At 34.8% G+C, this 11,918-nt stretch overlaps 1 protein-coding gene across 2 annotated transcripts; it reads right to left on the minus strand.

Annotated features, from left to right (window-relative positions):
- Positions 1–458: 458 nt before the first annotated feature.
- On the minus strand, positions 459–10,300 carry sdcbp (syndecan binding protein (syntenin)). 2 transcript variants are annotated; one of them, XM_065261776.2, is made up of 9 exons: positions 10,088–10,300; positions 9,581–9,686; positions 8,111–8,225; positions 7,827–7,933; positions 7,361–7,522; positions 4,912–5,087; positions 1,652–1,823; positions 1,422–1,513; positions 459–1,246 (listed from the first exon to the last, which is right to left on the minus strand). In XM_065261776.2, exons 2-9 carry the CDS (start codon positions 9,629–9,631, stop codon positions 1,192–1,194), a joined length of 930 nt encoding a protein of 309 aa, XP_065117848.1. In that variant the 5' UTR covers positions 9,632–9,686; positions 10,088–10,300; the 3' UTR covers positions 459–1,191. The 2 variants fall into 2 exon arrangements, with proteins under 2 accessions (XP_065117848.1, XP_065117847.1); XM_065261775.2 differs by having other exon boundaries at positions 9,581–9,671; positions 10,088–10,299.
- Between the last annotated feature and the right edge of the window lie 1,618 nt (positions 10,301–11,918).

Consider the following 11,918-nt stretch of genomic DNA (forward strand, 5'->3'; position numbering starts at 1 on the left):
GTTCACCCCAAAATAAAAGCATCATCATTACCTCACTCATGTCTTTCCAAACCTCTGTGATTTTCATGTTGATGATATTGGGATCCACAAATGCCAATAATTCCAGCCAGGTTTTTTAATGCTATCCCATGACTCTATATTGCAAATGGCTTCGATTCAGTTCAATTCAATTTTATTTGCATAGCGTTTTTGCATATTGTTTCAAAGCTGCTTTATCGAAAATAAATGCATGCGAGGAGCTCAAATGCAAAAACCACTAAATCCTACCTCCGTCAAAAATGAGATGATGATATTGACCGAATGCTCCTGGGATGTTTTGTGTGTTCAATAAATAAATACGCTTAATCCCGTTTTGAGGCCAACAATTTTTTTTACAGATTAAAGGAGAAAGGTTTATCGAATATATATTTATACCTATTCAGAAAAGAGTGACTGGAGACTTTTTTTAGAAGTGGAAATTTTTGCATGCATTTAAGAGGGTTTTGCAGCAAAAGACAGTAAAATTAGTTAAATACCAATGAAAAAAGACGTATAAATTACTGACTAATAACCTTGTCATTGTTATTGCCAAATTTGGGTCTGTTGTGAGTACTTGGACCTGAATACAGCCTGAATGTAGCAGCCACATGCATTACAGCGCCCTTGCTTCAGTTTCTTCATTTTTTTTACAAGTAGAGGTTTTTGCCAAAAAAGAGGGTTAGAGGATTTTGCATTAAAAAACAGTGAAATTTGTTAAATACCAATGAAATGACTAAATTACTTTAAAATAACTGACTAATAACCTTTCACTGCCATTAAAGCGAAATTACTAAACCTAAAAATAAGAGCCAGATGCTGCCAGATGCACTTAGAGGGTTTTGCATCTGAGAAAATAAAGCTTTTTTGAGGCTTTTTTGTCATTTTTAGTGCCAAACAGCACACAAATTTCTGTTTGTTTATCATGAAGGTCATACAGATTTGCAAGTACATGAGGAAGAGTAGGCTACATGACCAAATTTTCATTTTAAGCTTAAACAAAAAACTGTTACTGTATGTTTCCTTTCATCTGTTTGTCTACCGGTTAACGCTCTCTCACACACGCAAAATCACACACGACTGCAAACACAAACAACCGCACTTGTGCTGCAGACCAAACACAACGCCTCTAGACTGTGACCTCACGCTCGGCTGTACGGTCCGATCGGAAGCACATCACACCTCAGGGATTGAGTGATCCATTAATGACTTCACAATACTGGTGGACATCCTGTAGAGACAGAGGGAATGAAAAGAGTAAAGCCATGTCAAATGTTAAGAACACATTTGTGAGGGGAAGTAAAGCATGAAAGAGAAAAAAGAAACAAAGAGTCTTTTAGTCAAGTGAAATGAATAGAGCCATGACTGGCACGGGGTTTTGTCCATCCGTAGTTTATTTTCCATACCTTTTCATCATGTGTTCAAAGATGACCACTGGCATCACCGTTACCGTGACAACACTCCCGCTGGAATTAAGGATGTCTGTGATTTGTGGGTCCTAATAAAGGACAAGAAACAAAGCCCAAATTTAAATCAAATCTTTTACAGCTCACAAGTCACCTGTGTGTGTTGCGATGAAACATTTTGTTCATCCGTTGCACTAAGAGCAAAAGCAAAATGCAAAAGCAGTTTTTACCTTCAGTCCGATGATGTTCTGGCCGTTGATCTCACAGATCTGATGATCGGTGAGGAGGCCGTTTCGTGCCGCCGAACTGTCCTTTACTATCGCTGTGATTTTTCCTTTTTTAAAGAGGAATCCCAGCTGTCCGTTCATGTCTTTGTGTAGAGTAACTGTTCTCTCCATTGGCCTGCAAACAGTGATGGGGTTTTTCAACGCTGCTACGTTTATCATAAAGACACACACACGCTAGTGTATTTTACCATAGACATAGAAACACCTAGACCGTACATTGACACTGCTACTGCAATACTGTACCTCTTCAATATCAGCCAAGTAAGCTAACCAGCGAACAACAGTAAGACGAATAATGTATCAGACAGTCGCTCATCCAAATAGCTAAATGAATTATATTCACATCATTTGACCTCTGGTGTTTTCAACATAACAAGAAGTCCTTCCATTTATAAAGGGTTGCTTAAGCATTAAATTAAAAATGTCATTTCTTAAATAAAAACCTGTTAAAGGCGGGGTGCATGATCTCTGAAAGCCAGTGTAAACATTTGAAATCTCCTAAACAAACACGCCCCAACCCCAATAGAATCTGGACCTTCTTTTGATAGACCCGCCCCACACATACGCAACCCACACCCCTTACTGCTGATTGGCTTACAAGTGTGTTTTGGTAGTCGGCCCGACTCCCTTTTCCAAAGTGTTTTTCAAAAATTAGGCACCCCGCCTTTAACTGGTAAACACATTTGGTTGCTTTAAAGTAAAAATGTATGTCCAATATCATTTACTGATACATTTATACTAAATCAACAATACATTTACATCTTACATTTATGCATTTGGCAGAAATAATAATAGATATTTTAAAAACTGTAATTCTGTGTTTATAGACGGTTTCATCGGACGCACGTGATACACGTCTGGATCCGAACCTTACTTCCGGTTTCGTTTTTTTAATGGTCTGATTATATGCTAAACTGATCTCTTGTACAAATGCCTCGTCGAAAATAACAAATGTTTTGGTTTCCTAGGTAATCTATGTGTTGTTTTTTTGCTTGTTATATAAATAAACTACGTTTTAAGAACTTTGTTGTTATTTATTCTTAGCGGAGTTTACCGGAAGTTACGTGCGGACCTCGACAGCCGCTTGTTTATGTTGTTACTGCTGAAAGGGTCTATATCGGCATCTCGTGCATCTGTGTGCATGCTTCAGATTTGTCAGTCAGCACATGTCTCTTAATAACCCTTTTAACATCAAGCAAGTCCTGCACTTTATTTACAAATTCCTGCATGTTTTAAAACCAAAATCTCAGACGCGCATGTGGATGGACGCGCATCTTTGTATTAGTTAAGCATTTAGGACGGTACACCTCTCGGAAAACTTTCAAATAAACATTATTTTAGACGTTTGATGACTATTTACTGTCTAAGGCTGCATCTCAATTTATCCAACAACGGCTAGGCCTAGGGTCAGAAACGTCACGTTGAGTTAATTGTAAAAAAATAGTGTTGTTGAAATTAATTTACATTATAGACCGTTTCAGCAGTAACAACATAAACAAGCGGCTGTCGCGTTCCGCACTTTACTTCCGGTAAACTCCGCTAAGAATAAATAACAACAAAGTTCTTTCAACGTAGTTTATTTATATAACAAGCAAAAAAACAACACATAGATTACCTAGGAAACCAAAACATTTGTTATTTTCGACGAGGCATTTGTACAAGAGATCAGTTTAGCAAATAGTCAGACCATTAAAAACCGAAACCGGAAGTAAGGTTCGGATCCAGACATGTATCACGTGCGTCCGATGAAACCGTCTATTGTGTTAATTTTGACAGCCCTAGTTTAAATTTTTTTTTTTAAATAATATTATTTTTGGTATCTTAAACTTGTAAATTGGCAGCGGTGCAACTGTCCGAATAAATGAACAGATTAAGACAAATGTTTAAAAAATGGTGTTTAAAATACAAAAAAATTCAAAATAAGAGACTGTGGCATTATTGTACATTATTGTACAACCTTTCCTATAAACAACTTTCACAAGTATCATAAAGATGTTGAAAAGAAGATGAAAAACTTGGATGTTCTTAAATGTCAGGGTGGTGCAACCGCAAACACGGGCCATTTACTAAAAAGTTAACAGGTAGTAACTATAAAATTATTACTGAATCATTCAGAGGACCCCAAATGATCCTTCTGGCTGAATGAAAAGGTTTGTAGATTTGTCTTAAATACTGATAAATAGCTACTTTAGTGTCATTTAGGGCTGCATAACGATTAATCGCGATTAATCGTTTGCAGAATACAAGTTTTTGTTTACATCATATATGTGTGTGTACTGTGTATAATAATTATGCATAAATAAATACACATGCATGTAGATATTTAAGGCGTATTTACATGTGTATATACATTTTTATATTTATATATAATTTATATTATATATAAATATTTAATCTATAAATATATTTTTCTTAAAATTATACATGCATGTGTATATTTATTTATACATAATTATCATACACAGTACACACACATATATGATGTAAACAAAAACTTTTATTCTGCAAACGATTAATCGCGATTAATCGTTATGCAGCCCTATCATGGGTCGAATAATATTTTCTTTCAGGTGGTACAACAAATGTTAGACCATTTCATCAAACACATTTAAATCGTAAGTCATACACATAATAAATGTATTGCTAAAACACATTGTCAATAAAAAGTTTTTCCATATTTCTGTGTTCAGGATTATTTGGGCAGGGCTTAAACACTGACTCGATGGCGCACTGGTTATAGCAGTATTTGAAAGTTAAGAGAGACGGCAGCTCTCCAGCAAGTGGCTGTGGTTTTAGTGCCGACAGAGGACACGGTGGTCACGCCCAGCGTTTATAAGCAGAGAATCCTGCCTGTTTTTCTTAATATTTTGATATTATTATTATTTTGATATTTTTGGTGTTTGGTTGTTAATATCACAAATTGAAAAAAATCATTTAATATCAGACTTTAAAGTCGTTTTTGTCATTAACCCAATTCCACTGCTTTTATATGATCTTATGTTGTTTCCTTTGTAAGGATGACCATTTCCAGTAAAGTAGTTTGAGCATTGAAACACAACTGGTTTGGTGGTAAAGTTAAAACTCAGCAGCACATCCTCCTGTGTCTGATCTCTTCATCAATAATTCAATCTGAAGCTTCTGATCCTCATGAATAAAACAGCAGACCTGCAGTAATGCTCCATGTATGCTGTGTTTGTGTGTACCTGTCTCGCACCACCAGAGTAATGCGTTCTGGGTTGGCATTCTTCAGCACTTTGTGTGCCGTCTCACTGCTCCAGCCGGCACACGATTCACCGTTGATCTGCAAAATCTGATCGCCAAAACGCAGTCCACCCAACGCAGCTGCAGTGTTCGACTGCACCAACTGCACAAACACACCCTGAAACACAAACACATTATTAGATTAACTATTAATTACATTTATTTTATACTTAGGCTAGATGTACTGTTGACTGTACACAAGTATGCAAACACTTCTAGATGACACTTTTCTATACATTTCAAATTGACAGGGGCATCAGTTTGTGTTGAAAAGTGGTGCGGACAAAAGATCAGATGAAAAAACATTACAGCAGGACGGGAAAAATAAAAAATATTGAATAACTGCGCATCAAAAATTGGCGTAGGCTAAAAATACTCAGCATAAAACCCTCAACAATGTCGATTGCACATATAACAGTCCCTACAACAACCGAACAGTGCCAAAGCACCATACTGCATAAAACAGCAGCACGTAAAGTCAATGATTATAATGAAATTCATTACATATGTTAAAGAAAACACACAAAAGCACACAACGCAAAATGTGTCCCTGCACCACAAAACCAGTCATAAACTGCAAAAAATTATTTTCAAGAAAAAATGTTCTTAGTATTTTTGTCTTGTTTTCAGTAAAAAATATCTAAAAATTCTTAAATTAAGAAGCTTTTTCTTGATAAGCAAAATGACCCAAGAAAATAAGTCTCGTTTTTAGAGCAAAAATATCAAATTTAAGTGATTTTGTGTATTAAACATCCTGCCAATGGGGTAAGAAAAAAAATATCAACATTTTTCTTAAACCCTAAATTCAAGAAAAATTGGCTTACCCCATTGGCAGATTTTTTTGCTTGTTTTATGCTCAAAATCACTTAAATTTGATATTTTTGGTCTAAAAACTAGACTTAATTTATCTTAATCTTAGAATTTTTTAGATATTTTAACTGAAAACAAGACAAAAATACTATGAATTTTTTTTCTTGAAAATCATTTTTTGCAGTGTACACTGCAAAAAATGACTTTCTTACTTAGTATTTTTGTCTTGTTTTCAGTAGAAATATCAAAAAATTCTTAAATCAAGATGTAGAAAATAAGTCTAGTTAAAACAAGCTAAATTATCTGCCAATGGGGTGTGAAAACAATATCAAATATTTTTCTCACCCCATTGGCAGATATTTTTGCTTGTTTTAATCACAAATTCACTTAAATTGTATATTTTTCTGTCTAAAAACTAGACTTATTTTCTTAGGTCAGTTTGCTCTTTAAAAGAAAGCATCTTGATTTAAGATTTTTTAGATATTTCTACTGAAAACAAGACAAAAATACTAAGTAAGAAAGTCATTTTTGCAGTGTAAGTCGCACAGGTATTGTTTGATTTTTCAGAACATTTTAACAAAATTAGGGGTGCTTAACGATTAATCGCGATTAATCGATAGCAGAATAAAAGTTTTTGTTTACATCATATATTTGTGTGAACTGTATATAATAACTTTGTATAAATAAATGCACACACATGCATGTATATATTTAAGAAATCTTTACATGTGTATATACATTTGTATATTTATTTATAATTTATATTATATATAAATATAAATACCTAATATATAAATATATTTTTTTCTTATAATTATACATGCATGTGTGCATATTTATATATACATAATTATTATACACAGTTCACACACATATATGATGTAAACAAAAACTTTTATTCTGCTATCGATTAATCGCGATTAATCGTTAAGCACCCCTAAAAAACAGCCATTTCAAAAAGTGGTGGGGACATGTCCCCAGCGTCCCCAGCATCAATGACACCTATGCTTCCCACCTATGCAATGACACATATGTATATGGGTTGCTTAAAGGCAAATAGACTTTGGTGTCTCCAGAGTAAAATGTGAAGTTTTAGCTTAAAATATCATAGATCATTTATTATAGCATGTTTAAATTGCCACTTTGTAGGTGTGAGCAAAACTGTGCTGTTTTTGGGTGTGTCCTATAAAATGCAAATGCACTAAATGACAGAGTCGCGGTTGAATAGTGCAGATAACGGGGCGGTATTATCCCCTTCTGACATCACAAGGGGAGCCAAATTTCAATGACCTATTTTTTCTCATGCTTGCAGAGAATAGTTTACCAAAACTAAGTTACTGGGTTGATATTTTTTTAGCCCAATTATAGAACTTAAACATAGAAAAATCATGATATGTCCCCTTTTAAGCATTTTGATTGGCTAAAACTTTTCAGAAAACCCACAGTTAGCATTTGCTATCATTTCTATATACTACACCTTATGTCAACAACCTCCATCTGTGTTCGCATATTTGCGTCAAGTTTTTTGATAGATCTTTCTGGCTTAATGGTTTAAAAGCTTGTAACATTACAGCTACATACATTGTCAATGGCTTTAAGACGGAGACCAATCTTCCCATCCATGTCTTTACAAAGCACCACCTCCCGCACGCCATGCTGAATCTCCGCCCTCTTTACGCCCATGTCACTTCCTGTTAAAGGTGCTGCCGCCCAGCTCGTCCCAGATGTGCGGACACTGAGAGCCTAGAAAAAGCATTTCAGGATTAGGATAAATGAGAATGTAAAAAAACAAGGTAACTTGATGCAGTGAGACGTATGAGTTATCTTAAAAAAATGTATTCATCCAACCTAAATTTGTTTAGTCATGCAATGCTGGTAATTTTATTTGACTAGTCTACCAAACTGAAAATATTAAGTTCTTATTTAAAGTGGTTATATTTTATACATACTTAAGACAGACCAAAACATTGCTCAAGTAACTGTCCAAAGAGTTTGTGGTCTTTAACTAAAAACTTTACTTATAGTACTATTTTGTTTCGTCTCTCACCCCACTGGTCTGGTCGAGGACAGAAGATGAAAGACTGTGTAGAGCGTCTGCACTGAGATTAAGACCCATAAACTCATTCAGCTCAGGGTACAGCCTGCCTGATGTACCTAAACAAAGAGTTCATATCAGCATCTCAGAGGTACCAAATGTATAGCCTACATATCTGTACCTAAAAGGTATCAGGACCTTTTTAGAAGGGCACCGCCCCAGTGACATTTTTTGCTGACAGTGTGTCTGCTGTAAGATATATATAAATATCACAGTCACCTATGACTGATTCTTACCCATCTCTTCAGTTTTTGACTCATCATAGCAAGTGATGCTGAGCTCATTCTGGGTCCTGGAAGGTTCAGGAAGAGGTAAAGCTTTTGACGGGCTGGCGGTGGGTGTGTTCTGTGACTACAGGAAATAAACATTAAACTTTATCATTCTTTATAGTTAGAAATAGATTTAAGTCATTTAAACATTATGTTTACATGTTTTGTTAATTTCAAACTATTGAACACTTACATTTTTAATAATAAAAGAGGTCTACACTGCAATGTCACAGAAGAACAATTATTTCCCAAAAAACCGTATAGGCAACATTCTTACCTCTTTATAGTCTGAAGAACCTTACAAATAAAGTTTTATTTAAAGGATTAGTCAATTTTCTTAAAAAAAATCCAGATAATTTACTTACCACCATGTCATCCAAAATGTTGATGTCTTTCTTTGTTCAGTTGAGAAGAAATTGTGTTTTTTGAGGAAAACATTCCATGATTTTTCTCATTTTAATGGACTTTAATGGACCCCAACAGTTAACAGTTTAAAATTGCAGTTTCAAAGGGCTCTAAACGATCCCAAACTAGGCATAAGGGTCTTATCTAGCGAAACGATTGTAATTTTTGACAAGAAAAATAAAAAATATGCACTTTTAAACCACAACTTCTCGTCTTTCTCTGGTCATGTGACGCGCCAGCGTGACCTCACGTAATTTGTCATCACGTCAAGAGGTCACCAAGGACGTATGCGAAACTACGCCCCAGTGTTTACAAGTGTGGAGAAAGAGGACCGTTCCGACGTTGTTGTTTGTCGAATGATGCTAATTAATGTCTATGTGTCAGTTTATTGTTTAAAATGTTGCGCAAATGTGCGCTTCAAATATGTATCACATGACCTTTCCACGTTATTACGCAATTATGTGAGGTCGTGCTGGCGCATCACAGGACCGGAGATAGATGAGAAGTGCTTTTTTTTCTTGTTAACAATGACAATCGTTTCGCTAGATAAGACCCTTATGCCTCGGTTGAGATCGTTTAGAGTCAGTTGAAACTGCAATTTTAAACTGCACTAAAACTGTTAAGTGTTGGGGTCCATTAAAGTCTATTAAAATGGGAAAAATCCTGGAATGTTTTCCTTAAAAAACATAATTTCTTCTCGACTGAACAAAGAAAGACATTAACATTTTGGATGACATGGTGGTGAGTAAATAATCTGGATTTTTTTTTTTTTAAATAGACTAATCCTTTAACAAAAGGTTCAGTGGATGTTAAAGGTTCTTACAGTTGAACACGGGTTATTAAAATGCAATTGCACAAATACTTCTTTGCTCATTGTATGTTTGTATGAAGTTTCTATTGTAAAAGCAGAAAACATTTGTGCATTCTGCTCAAAGCAATGCAATACAATACTTAAAATATATAGTTATTTTGTAAATAAAACATAATTAGACCAATTATGCATTAGGGCGAGAGAAAATATGCATGACCAACCTGGATGAACTTATCCACCTTCATGTCTTCCAGAGAAGGATACAGTGACATAATGATGATGATCCTGTTTCAGACACAGAGGATCGATTTTCTACAGGAACACAGACAGAAATAAACAGGAACAAGACATAAGATTTCATTAAATAGGCGCATAAAGAAACTGCTTTTGCGCATCACTGCGGGTGTGTTTGTGTGCATCACAGATGAGCAAGTGGGCCACGGATGCACGTGGCATCATATACATTCATCAAATATATGATCGCCAACATTTATAACAAACATTAATACTGTAAATAATAGATTGTTTACGTATGTAATGTCTCGTTTATTTCTTTAACGCACAAAGACTATAAGTGCATGATGTCTATACTGAATACAGAATAAAATGACAACATAACTCAGTAGATTAACCGCAATCAATAGTTACATTGCATTACCAGCGAAACCGTATGCTGTGGTATGGCACCGATATAAACGCGACGACTGGCCGGAATGATGCGCACTCACCTGCAACGCGTCACAGCGCGTCCGATGTTTGACTCGTCTCTGGATGTGTATTTGGGCAAATCAGCTGGTGTAGTTGGCTGTATTTTAGATGTTGTTGTAATATTAACAGCGGTTAGTTCAGATGACGCAGATGCTCCAGCGCGTCTGATGTCACCGTGCGAGCGCGCTCCTGTATACAGCCGTGTGCGCGCCTGATGTGCAAAAAACTGCAGGGAAAATTCTGGGGAAAACTCGACTAGGATTGCTTTATAGGGGATTGCAATGAAGCTTGAAAATAATAACATGTTTTTAGGATGATTTATTTGGTGATGTTTGTTTTATGCAGTTCCAATCAAATCAAAAGTCTTCTGCAATTTTTACTACAACATGTAAACATAATAAAAATGAAAATAACAAGATAAAACTCAGAAATAATAAACGTAATAAAACGTTTAAAATAAAGGTTTTGATATATGTGACACATCCAGTTTGGCTAAAGTTCAGGCCCTTTAAATAAGAGGTCAACTGTATAAAAATAAAAGAAAAATGCACATCAATACCAAAAACATCAAGCAACTAAACAAACACACAAACTAACAACAGAACAGTAAAGATTTCACATTGGTCCATTTTGATAGCTCATGTGTAAATGCATAATGCAGCATTGCTCTTCATAAATATTATTATATGATTTACGTTTACAAGCCAGATCTTATATTCAAAATAAAGAAACTTAAAACCACAGGAATGAAATTAAGGCAAATAAATATGTCACACATTTATGAATAAAATGTTTTGCACATTTTTTCTTGATCTAACAAAACATTCATTACATGCCCAAACTAACTACAGTCACTGATGCAAAACTTTTGTGCTGTTAAAGCTACAATATAAAAGATTTTTGAAATAAAATAAGCAAAAATCACTTGCACAGTGTGATATATCATGAAGTTATGTAGTTTCCTTACCCCAAAAGTTCCCAAGGATTTTATAAATCCAGCGAAATCCCTCATCTCCTTGTAATTGTCACCGTTTTAGAGACTTAATATCCATGCTATATTCAGTTTCCAGTTGTAGAAATTAGTGGACAAATGCAAAAATGGTGGTTTATTGCGATGACATTAAATAATTTGATTTAAAAAAACATTAATTCTTTACTTTATCTGTGAACATGAACAGCGAATTTCATATTACATTCATTTTCGACTTTTGTTATTGTGTAATATCGACCTCTAGTGGTTGAAAATCCTACATATCGTGCCTTTAAAGGTGCCAAAGAATGCTTTGGAATGTTAAATTATTCCCTGATATCTACATAGAAGGTTTGTGGTTTTATTAAGTGCAAAAATTATCCAGAGATGGTTTTACTTGTCCATTTACAACCCTAGGATTTGCCTTTAGAATGAAATGGTCTATTATGTCCTTTTTGAAAGGATCATGAATAATAATGTTGAGCTCTGCTCTGATTGGCTGATTCTCAGAGCAGCTCCTTCAGTAGCTCTGTGTGTGTGTAAACAGATCTTATGTTTGAGTCTGGAACAGATTTTGAGGATTAATCAGTTGTTTGGAGATTGTTAATGGACGTTTCTCAGTGATAAGTTTGTGTTTTTTCAGTATGGACGTGCAAAACGTAACCGTAACGTCAATAGTAGAACTTCAGCCAAACGTTAGCATAAAGCATTAACAAACATATAGCATTAACTAGCATATACACTGAAAAAAAATTATTCATTGAATTTAAAAAAAAATTTAAGGTATGTGGTTGCAATCAATGTATTTATGCTACATTTAAACAAAAGTTTTATATTTTATTTTACTCTACTAATCTTTTTTGTTTAAATGTAGCTTAAAT

This window comes from Paramisgurnus dabryanus, chromosome 2 (assembly GCF_030506205.2).
Source record: "Paramisgurnus dabryanus chromosome 2, PD_genome_1.1, whole genome shotgun sequence".
NCBI lineage: Eukaryota > Metazoa > Chordata > Actinopteri > Cypriniformes > Cobitidae > Paramisgurnus > Paramisgurnus dabryanus.